Source organism: Zonotrichia leucophrys, chromosome 3 (genome assembly GCF_028769735.1).
Source record: "Zonotrichia leucophrys gambelii isolate GWCS_2022_RI chromosome 3, RI_Zleu_2.0, whole genome shotgun sequence".
Taxonomy (NCBI): domain Eukaryota; kingdom Metazoa; phylum Chordata; class Aves; order Passeriformes; family Passerellidae; genus Zonotrichia; species Zonotrichia leucophrys.
The window spans coordinates 62,828,791-62,843,754 of NC_088172.1; the positions used below are offsets into that span (position 1 = coordinate 62,828,791).

General features: G+C 38.5%; 1 protein-coding gene across 1 annotated transcript in view; it reads right to left on the minus strand.

Moving 5' to 3' along the window:
* Positions 1 to 377: 377 nt before the first annotated feature.
* The window catches only part of KCNK1 (potassium two pore domain channel subfamily K member 1), a 31,421-nt gene continuing 16,834 nt past the window's right edge, over positions 378 to 14,964 (minus strand). The window contains exons 2-3 of the mRNA XM_064708509.1: positions 5,920 to 6,315; positions 378 to 2,988 (exon numbers count right to left, since the gene is read on the minus strand). Coding sequence (XP_064564579.1) covers positions 2,729 to 2,988; positions 5,920 to 6,315 — 656 coding nt within the window. The 3' untranslated portion in view covers positions 378 to 2,728. The remainder of the gene's footprint in view (positions 2,989 to 5,919; positions 6,316 to 14,964) is intronic.

Below are 14,964 nucleotides of genomic sequence, written 5' to 3' on the forward strand. Positions count from 1 at the left end.
TTTCAACTCATCTTATATGCTGGCTTCATGTGAAGATGTAAAAGCTGTATGAAATGAGAGCCATTATTTTCACCAGTTTTGCAGATTTCTCAAATTGGAGCAGCTGGTTCATAAGGACAGGATAAATGCTATGTCACTATTTTTTATTTGCTATAATCAGTCAGCTTCTGAAACAAAACCAAACATACCTTGGATTGCTCTTCTTTTTTTTTCTTTTTATAAAGGAATAACAATACTAAGCCACAATTAATGTCAAGGTTAGGTACAACACTGGCATTAACAGAGCCTCCCTGAGCTGAAGAAGGCTGACTAAAGGATGCACAAACGCAGACAGGATTCCTTCAAGGCACACATGCCACTAAAGAAAATACTCCCACTTCATAGTGCAGGCAGGCAAAAGCCAGACTTTTTATTTAATTTTAAAATAACAAATATTAACCTACAATCACAGTATACTGCTTAGTTTATCGCTTCTGCTTTGAATTCTGTGCTTTCATTTCACGTGTCTACATTTTGCATTTGTGTACACGCTGCAAAAGTAACTCTGTATATCATTTAACATCTGTGCATATCCTTTAGAGCTCAATATTACATGGAAATTAAAAGAAATTTTGAATTTTAAGGTACTGAAAACAATCAATAAAGTCCCACGAAAAAAAAAATAGTATAAATGTTTCTTATAGTACAGTACTCATAATTTTATGTCAGTGTCATTTTAATGCCATAGTTTTCAAATATTGACTGTATAAAGAGGAGACTAGGGGAAAAATTATCTAAAATGCTTTTCCTAAGTCTGTTAGACTCTGGTGATTTATGATATATGTACAGTATATAAATATATTTATGTATATATGTACATATATATTGGTTAACATTCATTATAAATAGAACTGTGTTAACCTAAGCAGTATAAAAATAGCCACTTTCCTGGGAACATGCAAACACAATATGCTCTCACCTAATCTATAAAACTCAAAACAACCAAAACCTTTAGCTCTGATTTTCTACAAATATAAATTTCAATTGAAGACTTTCAGCTGATTTAACCATAAAGTAAATTTTTCCAGTAAAGATATAAAAAATTGTTTGATGCTAGCTATAATTAAGCTCAAACACAGTATATTTTGGGTTATTTACTTTCAAGTATTTTTCCCACGTGCGCTAAATCTAGACACGCTGCATTTGTTTTCTTTACAGTAAATTATTATTCAGCTCTAAACACTAAAAGCCAAATTACAGGCAATCTGGCATGCTTGCGCTGCAGGTAAAAGGCTCTCCTCTACACTGTTCCTATGTGGGAGGCTGTCCTATTATGGCTATTTGTGCTCCAGATCTTTTGTTCACTGCAAAGTGTTATCAGGATTCCCCTATCATAAGATTCTTAAGGCCAGAAGAGAAAGTACTACAACCACTTAAATCTTGTCTCATGCTCACTGAAATTCACTCTGAGATCCCTGCATTCAGCACAGTGACTGGTAGCTGGACTAAAACACCTCTGCTGTTACAGTCAAAGAGGTTCCAGCTTCCGAAGTTGAGCAAGATCTTGACTTTTTAGTGACTTTTCCCAAGGGGAAAAAAATTCGGTTCCATCCGAACCAAATGTGACATTTTTCCTTTTTTCTTGCCATGCGAAAAACTGAAAAATTGCTTTGCCCTGAAACATTCCCTTCTCCTCCAAAGTGTTCCGAGTACCAGTTAGAAAAGCAAAAGAAGAAACAGGAGCTCTGTTCAAGGTGATGCTGTTTCTGTTCCTCTGTGTACCCACCAGCTCAGCAGAGCACAGGCTGGGCTGGACTGTGGGAGGAACAGCACCGAGTCCTTCTGCTGAGCAGGTTTCAGCCACCTAGCAGGAGGATGCCACAAGCACATGACTGTGCCAGTCATGCATGGCATCTGTTGACTTGTTTTCATTCCATTCCATGCAGCTAAATACCCACTCCTGCCCATTTCAGAAGACTGAAATGCATCTGTCTTCCTTCCCTACCATGTCACCTCATCCAGAGCTTTGAGTTGCTTTTGCTATCTCTCAGAAAAGTATTTCATACAAAAAACAAGCAGTACGGAAGACCCAAGGCACACTTTCTTCAGGACAACATTTTTCTGGTGATTGGAGGCCCTTTTAAAGAAGTAAGAAATTAAGATGTAAATGGCATGGGCAAATGAGGGATTGCAGTATTATTTTTTCCTTCCTGGAATAATTGTTTACACCTACAAGTTACTGGGTAATAGAGGGATGACCTAGATATTCCCCCCTCCACCAGATCTAGAGATACTGCTCTGAAAATGTTTTCCAGATTAATATCCTAGCTATTGGATTAAAACTGTGACTATTGTAAGTGCACATCCCAAAATCTGCTGTCAACCAGTTGCAAGATGGGGCATTTAACTCAATGAGCTGGATGTCAGTGAAGGCCTAGTCTCCTAAAGATGTTCAACAAAGTTGCTTGTGCAAGCCTTTCTCTCTGGCATCTCTGAATGTGGTACACCTAAATCCTTATCCCTCAACCAAAATGGCCTTATGTTCCCAGCCACATCTTACATTTATTCCCTCTTCCCAGGGTGGCTCCCACATTTTTCCCAGAAGTCTTTTCTATGTCAGAAGTGATAAATCCTTGTTAAAGTAGCACAGTCTTCCAGCTTTTATAATTTGAGAAAAAAATATGAGGCTTTCTATTTCTTATGGTAAGTAGCATAAATGCACCAAAACACTGGTATGGCTACCCGTGTATTAATTGTTTAGAGAGCTGTCATTGGAAGTTGGGGACTGGGAATTCACAAAAGGCTCATTTGCCTTCTGATCGTCCTTCATGGAGGCTGCTTGGTCTGAGATGGAAGAGAAGGAGAGCTGGTCATGTTCCATTATATGCACTTGGTCCTCTTCCTTGTCCTTCTTCACATAAAACAACTTCCTAAACTTTTTGAGTTCATGGAGTTCACAGAAAGTCTCAAGAACCACCAACATGGCAATAAGGCCCATCAACAGATAACCTGAGTGCAAAAAAAAAAAAAAAAAAAATTAAAAATTAATTATATTAGCAAACCAGGTAGGGCTGGACCAGTATCGAGCTTGTGACTTTTCTCACCCCTGTCATCTCTGACCATTATGTTAATTTTCTTTATGGCATAATTTCAGAGCTTTGAACTGTGATATCCTTGTTTCTTTTCCTTTACTAATTCTACAACTAGAAGACCCAACATAAACAGAAAGAGAAATACTAGTGGCTTCAAATCCCTTACAACTGTGTGAGAAAAAAGCATAGGTAAAGGCATTAAAAAAACTGCAATAATAAAAATTTACAACAGGCCACTCCCTTACTTACTTAGGACTTTAATGATTAAGTGGCCTTCAAAAGATTTTGATCAAAAGATGGGAAATAAACTTTTACCACAATATTCCTATATATTACAAGCAGAAGTAAAAATATGGGAGCTAATTATGGTTATTGGTTATTCGTATCAGTTTAGCAGGAAAAATCACTTACTACCTTGTCGCCTCATGAAAACTTTGTAATTATTTTCCTCTAAAATTATTGGACATACAACACCCTGAAATACCTGGAAAAACAAAGCAACTAGGAATGTGTACAAACCCAATAAAACCAAAATGAAAACTTATTGTAAAATTACTCCTGGAATTTGAAAAACCTGACACAGCTACTCCATCTTTTGTGTGCATTTGCAATGTTTTACTGAGGTACACAGATTACCCAAAACCTGGAAGTCTTATCTAAAATGTATTACAGATGACTTTAGCCATGTACTGATTGACTGAGTTTTAGAGGTAATAGTCAGCTCTCATAGACAGAGACTTTTGGAAATGGAGATTTCTATGACCAGCAGTACACTAAGCTCTTTTTTTTTTTTATTCTCCATAAATGTGTATAGTTTAAAGGAAGGTATTAAAATGATATTTATTAACCTCAGTAATTCATTAGATCCCCACTTCTGATCATTACAGTTCAATGAGGAGCATGACTACTTATTTATTTTATCATTTCAATAAGGTAAATGAAGCAGAAGCTAAGTGTATAACTATTAGCAGAATGCACTCGTCCAAGGGCTGCACACTGGACATTTTTCAACACAAGTGTGCTGAAAAATCAACACAGATTAATGATTATAATTTCCATATGGTCACTGTTCTGTTGCCTAAAGGCATAAATATCTCACCTGTAGTTACAGATTATTCACTGGCAGGAACACTCTCCTTTTCCTTTCAGAAGAACCATTAATCAATTTTTTAATACTGAATACTCATCTAAATCAGCACTACAGCTAAAATTTAAAAATTGATTTTAAACTTTATGTTACAACATCAAATGTGAGCTATGCATTAACACAAGAAAGAATGACAAAGCTATATCAATTGAAAAGCATCTATAAATCTGCACTAAGAATTTGTAATAATCTCTGAGACTCAGTCCAGCTGATTGTCACTTGATTTAGAACAGGACTTGTGCTCTTCTAAAAATTCTTGAAAAGCCTGTAGTACTCATTAAGCATTTTCTGATGAAGAAGTCCAAAATATCTTATAGAAAATGTAGGTTCAGGAGAAAACATTAGTTCCTTGAATTGCTCACATGAAAGGAAAAATAATAATTTAAAAGTTACAACCTTAAAATCTATTGAAATTAGATATTCTAATGTCATAACTTTGCCTAAAAGCTACTTTTTCCTTCTCCTTTTCCTTTTAGTATTTTCTTTAATATTTCCTGCAATTTACTTCCTAATTGTTGAAAAAAGCTTTAATCTGTGCCATAATGTTTTTCTTCAGATTTTGAGCAAGCCTGTAACAAGGCCTTTGCCATGTGTGACTTTCCATTCACTTCACCACTTAGCATCCCCAAATCAACTCTGCAGATCAGCAGGTTAATAATTTAAAAATGCCATTTATAAGATAAACATAACAGGGAGAGGAGGAAATCTGCAACAGCAACAGGGCTGGCAGGATAAAACAAAGTGTTCTGTTGGCTAGTTCAAGGCCCTGCTTCAAAGAATGAAAAAACCTCTCTTCAGGTAAAACACAAAACCAAGTTAACAGATTCTTTGCCTACATCATGATTGCTGGATCATGCACAGAAGCATAGCTGAATGCAGACCAGCCTAAGAAAAGAACCTGAAAGGAAAGGTCTGCTTTGGGTGTTTAGATCTTTTAACTGATGCCTCTGATGATCCAAAGACTGCTCAGGTTGAAGCTGTATGAGAAACTGCCATGTTTCAAAACACTGTCACTGGAAAATATTGCCCTCAGCATACATTTACTCAGAATACCAAAATAAAGGTAATTTTCTCTTTAAAATATTCACTTTCTTAAAATCACTGATCATTATGATTTCTTCTATGTGAAATATAATGAAACAATTTAAATTTAGCATTCTCAATCTTTCTTTTCTACCATCTCAGTCTACTTGTGTGTTTTGACAGCTGGTATGTACCAGTGCCAGCTTCAGCTCTACGTTCTGTTACAACTGGAGTCAGAAGCTTTGATATTCCTCCTCGTTTTCCATGGCTTCTTGACTCATTTCTGTCCACCTGTCATCTAGCCTTATTGGGATGGCCTTAGGTTACTGGATTGTCTTGGCTCTGTGATGCACTGAAATGTTAGCCCAAGATGCTCTTAACTATTTTAGTAACAATTACATGAGGGGGTTTTTTTTCTACTATTAATAAGAGAGTAAACATCTATGATTAGAAAAATGGAATTCTTGTTTTAGCTTTTTCTTCCTTAACTATAAAAACTGACCTTACTTAACAGTTTCCTCTTTACAGAGCTACCTAAATTATTGCCCAGTTTGCTAGCTGACAAAGCATCACTATTCACAGAATGGAGAGGAGAAGTCTGATTGTCAGTTTGATGTTGATTTTTTTTTATTTTTAACATAAAATGCCTTTTACTTAGCTGGTTAGTTTGACACTTACATGTAATTCCAATTTTATACAGCTCCCGGAATTTCTGATTGTAGCCCTCTCCTGGCACATAGTCTCCGAGACCAATGGTGCTCAGGGAAATGAAACAAAAATAAAATGACTCCAAAAAATTCCAGTCATCTTCCAGGACGGAAAATATTGCTGCTGGGATTAAGAAGAAGCAGGAGACAGTGATGAAGCCGAGGACCATAGCATGGATGATTGCAACGACCTGCTTGGAGAAGCCCCAGCGGATGTGGAAGTAGAGCACGGGGCGCCGGGTGACGTACACGATGATGCGCTGCACCACGGCCGTCAGGAACAGCAGAGTGAACGGGATCCCGATGACCGAGTAGATGATGCAGAAGGCCTTTCCCCCATCAGATAAAGGCACTGTGTGTCCATATCCTGCAACAAAGCACAGCAGGCATGAGCTGAGTGAAAGTTAGGAGCTCAGCTGCCAGCCTGATATGGGCTGTATTGAGTGAGAAGAATAAGATGCACTATCAGTAATTCTGGATTCTGCCTCTTTTGACAAATGCTGTTCAATGGTCTGTTTTAAGCAGGCAAACAAAACTCAGTATTAGCCATGAGCAAGTAAACCCAAATATTTTTGTATTTCAAAATTGTGATCATCATTGTATACATGCTTATTTCAGAGAAGGAAGTAAGGCCTAGTCAAGAGTGCAAGCTTATGCCAGGAAATTTGTATCTGATTCTGGGTTTTCCTGCTCAACTTTTTATTTAGTTTTACAAAGTTTACTACCCACCTTGTAAACTGGAACAATACATACTTCAGAAAAATGTTCCTACATCTACAGTAGCAACACACTCTAACACCTTTTGTGAAAATCAATTAAATTACATAGAAGTACTATAATTGACATTCAAAACTATCTAATTCCATGCCTCCACAGATTATAATCCAACAAAAGGTATCTAAAAGCAGAACAAACATTTTTCACAGCAAAACTCCAAGGATTTAGCCACTGTGGCTAGATTTCTGCCTCACCATTTAGACACCAGGAGGATGAACAGTGTTGCATTCAGAGTACAGGAATAGATCCCCTGCTAGTACCAGCAATCCCAATGTCACAAACCTGTGCAATTGTACCCAGTGCAAGTGGCCATGCTGCCAAAGTACACTCTGACAGACAGAATTTGGTTCTAAATGTGAGTCATCATCACAGAAGGGAACAGCAAATCCAACATAAACCAGGAATGCTTTCTCCTGTTTGCCAGCCAAGAAAAGAAAAACAAAAAAAAAAAAAAGTATTTTGTTTTCATTGCAGCTAGAAAAAGGAAATCTCTTAAAATTTAGTCTGCGCACCCTTTACTCTGACATCAAACCAAGCAAGTGCAGACAGGCCCTCCCAATTCTGCAGCCCCAGATCAGCCAGCTCATTTGGGTTATATTACTGCTGTACAGCAAGGCATTTTCCAGAGCTACTGCAACGAGCTATCTTGAGCAGCCCAGGCAGAACACACAGTGAATTCAGGGTTATGCTGCTTCTGATTTCTGAAGTGCACTCTGCACCACCCCAGTCTGCCCAGTGCAGCACTAGACCAGGCAGACATTCCATGAGGCCTCCTGGGAACTCTCTGCCTGCGCTCCTGTGAAACTGGCTGTTCTGCAAGTCCCTTCAAGTTCTATACGAACAAAAGAGATTTCTTCTTTACTTTGATGGATTTAATAATAGAATCATTACTTTTTAATTTTTCCAGAGGAGTAAATTCAAAATAACATTTCCTTTTCTTAAGATGTACAAAGACACCTCCAGACAATGAGAGACAGGCAAAATGTCTTATCACTACCATGTTCAAAGTCTTGTAGAAGAAACACATGAGGTGTTATTTCTCTGTGTTAGCTAACCAACAGGAAATTTCAGTTGTACTTGAATTTTAATGATATTATGAATAATTTATCCAAGCTCAGTCTTTTGAGTCCCAGTAAATTGTATTAATTAATGGCTTTTTTTCCTGCTCACCTTCTGTTTATCTGCTTTGAGATAAGAGGATCAGAACTGCACAGAGCAGTTCAATCAGATTTATGAAATTGTAGACAAGTATTCTACTCTGTGCCTAATAATGCTGGAGGTTTGACTGGCATTTCTGACTACTGCCAAGCTGAGGCTTTCTTGGCTCTGTCTATCAGAAGTCTTGGATCTTACATCCACCAGGGCATATCCCATCACTTAATGTTTGAAACTATGGCTGAGCATGATTTTATCCACACTCATTTTCATGTGACACTTTACTGCCCAGTTACCGTCGGGCTCTTCCACCATCCTTACTGCCTTAATTAATGTTGTGTATTTAGCAAACTTAGTTGCTTCCCTCTTCCAGGTCATTTAGAAATAAGTCAAACAGCACAAGCCCAACATAGTTCTACAAGGAACACCACCTGTGACAATCTCTAGAGGAATGAACAAACCAGTCCTTCAAGAACTAACCACTTCTCCTACTCTGCTACCTTTACATATCTCAGGCTATGACAAGGGGAGAAGAAAAGGATGTCTATTTTTTCCCAGTATGCAACTGCTTTTATGTAACTTTTCTTGACAATCTTGAGTGTCAAGAAAGTTGCCTATAATCTTAGTTATCACGTTACAAAAGTCATTAAAACACGCCAAACCAACACAGCTACACTTTAAAAGAGACGAAATTACAGATCCAAGGCCCAAGATACTCCATTGTCTGCTTTCAGACACTTGTGCTCTATTGCTTCCCATCTCTGCTCCTGCACCTGTTTGCACTTCAGACTGTGTCCCCTTCAGGGAGGTGTGTGTGCCCATTTGCCTTTTTCAGTGGAAACAACCATGATCAGGAGTATTACAGTTGCAATCCTAAGGTACTATTTTTGCTATGAGAAAAGGGCACTACTTACAAAGGTATTTTTTTATTCTATCCAGGGCACTTGCTATGGTTGACCAGAATTAAATGATCAATGCAGCCTGTCTGATAACTGTATTACTGATCATGAAGAAAACAAGATTTATTGAATGCTAAATTTTCATACAGTATAATGAAAATACCAGATAACAATCACCCACTTAAAAGCACTGGCCCTTGAAAAAATCAAACCCTCAGAAAACTTGGCCAAGCACTGCTACTCACAGTGACACTAGAGATAAAGGATATCACTTAAAAAAAAAAAAGGAAAAGACTTCATCTAAGACCAGCAGAATTTGCCAAATAAGTACCAATGATCTATCTAGCTGAATGTGTTGACATGGACCATACTGGACTGATTACACAAAGAGTAAAACTCCACAAGATGTTGACAGTTGAGTTTCAGTTCTGTTCTCTGGTCACATGTGGGGATTTTTTTCTTAAAAATTTCTTACGGCTTGGAGGATTTCTACTATTATAAGCTTATATAACTATAGAAAATGTCTTTAGCAGTTCTGGCGTAATTCTGAAGGTTGTCACAAAAGTGAAAACATACATACAAAAGTGTTTAGTTTTAGAAATAATTTAAAATACTTATATATTTTTACATTTACTTTGGTGCTGAGTTATACACATCAATGATGTATTCAATAAAAAATTTTCCTCTTGCTGTACTTCAAGTTAGTCTTCTGCTCTTACATCTTTCTAAAAAGGCTCAGTCATGACTTTTCTACACTTCTCAGTATGTTGTATACCTCTTGTTCAACCTCCCCTTTCAGTTATTTTGTCTTCTGTCTTAGCTGTTGACTAATTGCTCCTGTTAGATCACTCTGTAGGTAAATACACAGAATTGGCCATTATATTCCAGGTAAGATATATTTTCTCCCTTCATTTTTATACACACCATTGGACTTTGTTCTCCAGAGTCTCTAGGTAGCTTCCAACAATGTCTCCAATTCATTACAGCCTGTATCAAATCTAGCACTGCCTTTGAGTATTTCACACTCTTCTGTCCTCTGTTAGCTTGGCACTTGTTGGCAGGGGGTGTTTTTCCCTCCCATCCTTCTCAGGCACTGGTTTGACCAATCTAAGCAGTTGTGTATCATCGCTGCTTTGTCTCTTTGTAGTTCAGTCTCTCCTGTAGCTCATTAACGAGCTCTTCTGTGTGTTCAGAGGCAGTGGCTGCCTTACAGGTTTTTCAGGACCCCGAACTGAGCATTTAGTGCCAGAGTGCAGAGGTGCCATGGTTCTGTGTTGTAATAACCCAGCCTAGACTTCCACACAAATGCCCAGATGATGCCCCAAAGGGTGGATATTTGAATGGTGGAGATGGATCTTACATCAAGTGAGGCAAGTAACAGACAAACAGAACTGCTACAGCCCACAGAAAGCTTCCCTCAGCCAGCCTCTCCCAGGCTGCGGGGATGAAGCCTGGCAGGTGTGTACCAGGTTGCAGCACTGCCTCTCTCTTCCACTGCCTATTCATAGTTTAGAGGTACTATTCATTCTACGACAGGTTTTGTCAAGCCACAGCTCCTTCTGGCCCCAGGTGACCTGCTGCCACACCCCCAGCCCTGTGCAGCACCTGAGATTGTCAGGGCACGGAGAGGGTTATGTTCAGCACATCCAGTGTCCTCCCCAACACACCCATTCAGATGGCAGAATCACACCACGCAGCGTAACACAGCAAGTGTGCTCATCCCTTTGCTGGTCTGAGTCAGCGCCCTTGAAGAAAAGTCAGACCTTTAAATCAGCTCATAATCTCAAAATGCCCCAATAAATTAAGTGCATCATGTACTATGTATTTTTAAGTTATGCAAAAATCTTTAATTCATCCCAAGCATAACATGACTCACTGGTGTATGATGAAGATGGTCATTGATAATATTTACATAATTTCTAGACTTTCATTTTATAAGCCTTTGACATTTTCCACTGTGTTTAACAGTGAAATACATCTTTCTTTATAACTGGTCAATTATCTTCCAAGACAAAAAGGAAATGTCAGGTGATGGTAGATCTGTGTAGTAAGAGAGATCACCCTGGTTGCTGCTATGCCTTTCCTTGCTATAGAAAATAATAGTTTGAGACCTAGTTTTATGAAGAAAGATGTATTTCATTGTTAAACTTATTGCGCTACCAAACTGGAAACACTCTGGAAAAGTTCCCTAACACCGTTTTGCTAAACAAATCAGGGAACCTGGATTTCTAGCCAGGCTGAAATACGCCACCCTATACTGCAGAAATGAGGAGGAAAAATTCCACTGTGACAGGCATTTCTAAGCAGAGGAAATCCATTTGGAAATTATATTTTGCTATCTCCTCGGTTGAGTTAATGAAACTGATTTTGTGTGCATTAGAGGAGGGAAGAGGAAGAAGTGCTGTAAACCAAAATTGATGAAATAATCAGGGAGGGGAAGAATAGGACAGGACAAAGAAGGAGAAGGAGATTTTGAAACCTAGTCCATTTCACTAATAAAAGCTTACTATGCAGCTCTCAAAGACTTGCACTGGCACAATTAGAGACGTAATGAAGGGTGTGGCAAAAACCTCTTAAACCAGTTTTGCCACTAAAGAAAACAGTCATTAGGTTCATTCTCACACCACACCAGTAAGCGTGATTTAAAAGTGATTTCGACTTCAAGTTGAGATGATTTAGTATGGTGCTGATCCAGCCCTTGTGAATAATATACCCCTCAAACTTCACTAGACTAAAAGTAGCAAAACAGTATTTAAATTAATGTAACCATGAAGATTACATCTTCTTCACAGCAATATCTCACCCTAACCACTTGTCAGAATAGAACTGTTTTGTTTTGCCAATTTCTAGAATGAAGGGGCTTCTTCCAAAAGTACAAACCAAGCAACCAAAACTCTAAAGAAATTCCAGCTGATTTACATGCATCTCCTATGTGGTTTTGATTCCTTCTGCTCTCTGCTGCCACTAGTTACCAAAGCCAAAGACTGCTAATTCTTCAGAATCAATGTCCTGCAGCTAGGTTTGACTGTGGAAAGGACTGTGTTCATATAATCAACTCACAAAGGTCACCTGCTGCACCAAGAAAAGCTGAAATGGCTTTTAACACAGTCAGTTTAGTAATAAATACTAAATACTAAATAAATACTCATATGAGCAATTTGGCTGATTGTCAGAAATATGTGAATCAAAGAAACAAGGCATGGATATATTTGCTTCTATGGTCCAAGCCAGTTTCAAAACCAGTGTCTACCAGAACAGCTGTATGTCAAAACATTTTTATCTTGCAAAGCATCCAAAATCTGCCTTGTCGATTCCTGCACAAGAAGTGATATTACACTTACCCAAAGAAACTGCATCCACAGATGCTGGGAAAGGGGGATGCTAATGAATCAAACTGGGGAGAATGTTTGTATGAGGACAAGGGATACTTTCACACTTTATTCATATTAATATGAAGAAGAACAGGTAGCTCTACAGTCGTATGTTTGGTATTGTTTAAACTGCCTGTGGATTTGTACCAGTGCTAGCAAACCACTGATGTTCACTTCCTGTTCTTATACATTCTGCGTTGGCTTAAATAGGTGGCGTGAAAATGGGTTTACTGTGTATGGACGTGCCACATTTTCTCATTCAGAAATCATGGTGATCAGTAATAATAATAAAAAAATCCAAAATATTACTACTTTGGAATAATTAATAATAATACAAAAAATCCAAAATACTACTACTCTGGAAGCAAGACTAGTAATACTTCCAATTTCCTACTGAGTATGTTCCTAGTTGTCTGAAAAGCCTTCCTGCAATAAGCCCATCCCACCTCTGACTTCCTGGGGAGTCCTACATGAAGAGACAACAAAGGCTCTCATTGACTTGGACCTTTGAACAGAGTGGCAGTTCTGGTGGAAAATAATTACCCATATAAAAATACATTAAAAATTTAGCAAATAATTTGTGTATACATGATTTCTAGATAGATGTAGTAAGCCCATAGAATTTAACATGTAAGTATTTAAAACGAAACTAAAACAAATGTGAAAGTATTTTTGTATCCTGTAATAATTCAGTTATTTAATACTTATTGTGCTACCAAAGCAGAATGAATATATCTCCTTGTCCTCAAAATATTCAGCTTAAGTAAAAAAATACTAGCCAGCCAGTGAACATAAATGGAAAGGTTGAAAAGAATGATCTGACAGGGGCAGTGTGCAACACAGCAGCATCCATATGCCACCTGCAATATTAGTCCCTCACTTACTCTCTCAGGTATTCATGTATACACTGGTGAGCTTCCCACAAAACCTTTCTTCTCCAGGCTCAGCAGTCCCAGTCACTCCCAACCCTCACAGGAGAGATGCTCCAGTCCCTTCATCCCTTGGTAGCTCTTGGATGCACTCTCCAGCAGCTCTCTGGGTTTTTTTGCACTGTGGGGTACAGAACAGGAGCCAGCCCTTCAGGAGTGGCCTCACCAGCTGAGTAGAGGGCAAGGATCATCTCCCTCCTGGCTGGCAGCACTCCAGGCGCAGCCCAGGATAACATCAGCCCTCTCTGCCATCTGGGCGTGCTGCTGGCTCACCTGCCCCCTTTAATTATGCAATGAAAACTGAAAGTGCTTTAAGTCTTTTCAAATGAGTCAAACAAGTAGGATCAGAATAAGGCCATACATTATGTATCAATAATTTTCTTAACTAGAGAAAAATTACTGAGCCATTTATTTACAACAAGAAGTCCTGTATCTTTTTTGCTATTGTAAGATCATTTACATTTTTCTAGAGAGATACATGCTGTCATTTCAATCAGCAAGAGAAAATCTGCAGTCAGTGCAGGAGGATTCCTGGACACTACATATTTATAGATGGTAATTTACTATTCAAAACATTATCATCTTGATACTCTTCACATACCAGCAAGGCAGCAGGAGAAACTGTAAGATGTCATGATAAAGAAAATGTTTTTGTATTGGTCTTGTGAGCAAAACTTTAGAACATGAAAACAGTATGGTTGCAACAGGAGCTTAGATCTTATATCTGAAAGTCATGAAAAAAGTAGTATTTGATCATATTACTTAAGCGGTCAGATATCTGCCAATTCCTGCGCAAAATCAATTATTCTGACCACTGGAATGCAAAGTATAGACATAGGAAAAAAGAAAAAAGGAACAAAAAAATTTGCATGGTCATTTTGTTAACATTAGTATTGTAGCACAATAAGTATTGATCCATAGTGCAGAACATTGGTAGCATGTACCTAAATTCAAGATTATATTTAGGGAAGCCAGGGTTTACTTCAGATTTGCTCTACTCTGTTCACAAATGCTGTAAGCCCAATAATAGCTGAGGTACTCTTTACTGCTTCATGTTGTTTAATTAGAAACAAGTCCAGTCTACACACTCCAAAACTGTTCCACAAGGGTGAACCAAAGCAGGAAGTCAAAATCATCTGTAGTGCACTCTTGATCTGAACCCAAGCAGAGGGCCAAGAAATAGGGAGACTTCAGCTCTCTTCAGAATTTGAAGCTGAATTCAGTGCTTCCCTAACATCAGCTCCTCCAATGGTAATCCATAGGAGAGGTATGCCAGACTGGCTTAATTTCACAGCTCCCCATGCTTCCCTGATGGGCTCCAGATTTCTGGAGGAGAGACTTTCAGTTATTGTTTCTGAATTTCCATCATAGCTCAGTAAGATGAACAGCAACAGTATTACACGTCTGCAAGGCTACCTGAACCCCAGGTCACCTGGTAACGCACAAGAACACTCTGTTAATTAAAGGGAAACTATACAACTCTGAGTCAAACCAAACAAATTGCTAGTATTTCCCAACTCTCATTTTCTGTCATCAGAAAGACCATCCTTGTCTCTCTCACACCACCACGCAAGGAAAGGCACACCTACAGTCTGATGGGAATTGCAAATGGCACCAAGCTGTACTATTTTGTCCATTTACACTCACTGCTGTTTTAGACAGTATTTGCCCACAGCAAGTAAGTGAAAAACATCACAACCCTACAGCAGCGATGCCAATGATGAAGTGATTCCCATATCAGCAGTTAAGATGTGGGGGGGTGTGTACAAGGAGGGACTTGTTACTAGAGCAGTGTAACAGCAGATGGAATCAACTGCACAGGAATCAAATGGAGACATAAGATTAAGGACAGAATCAGTATCTCCCCCCCAAATCTGAGATGATT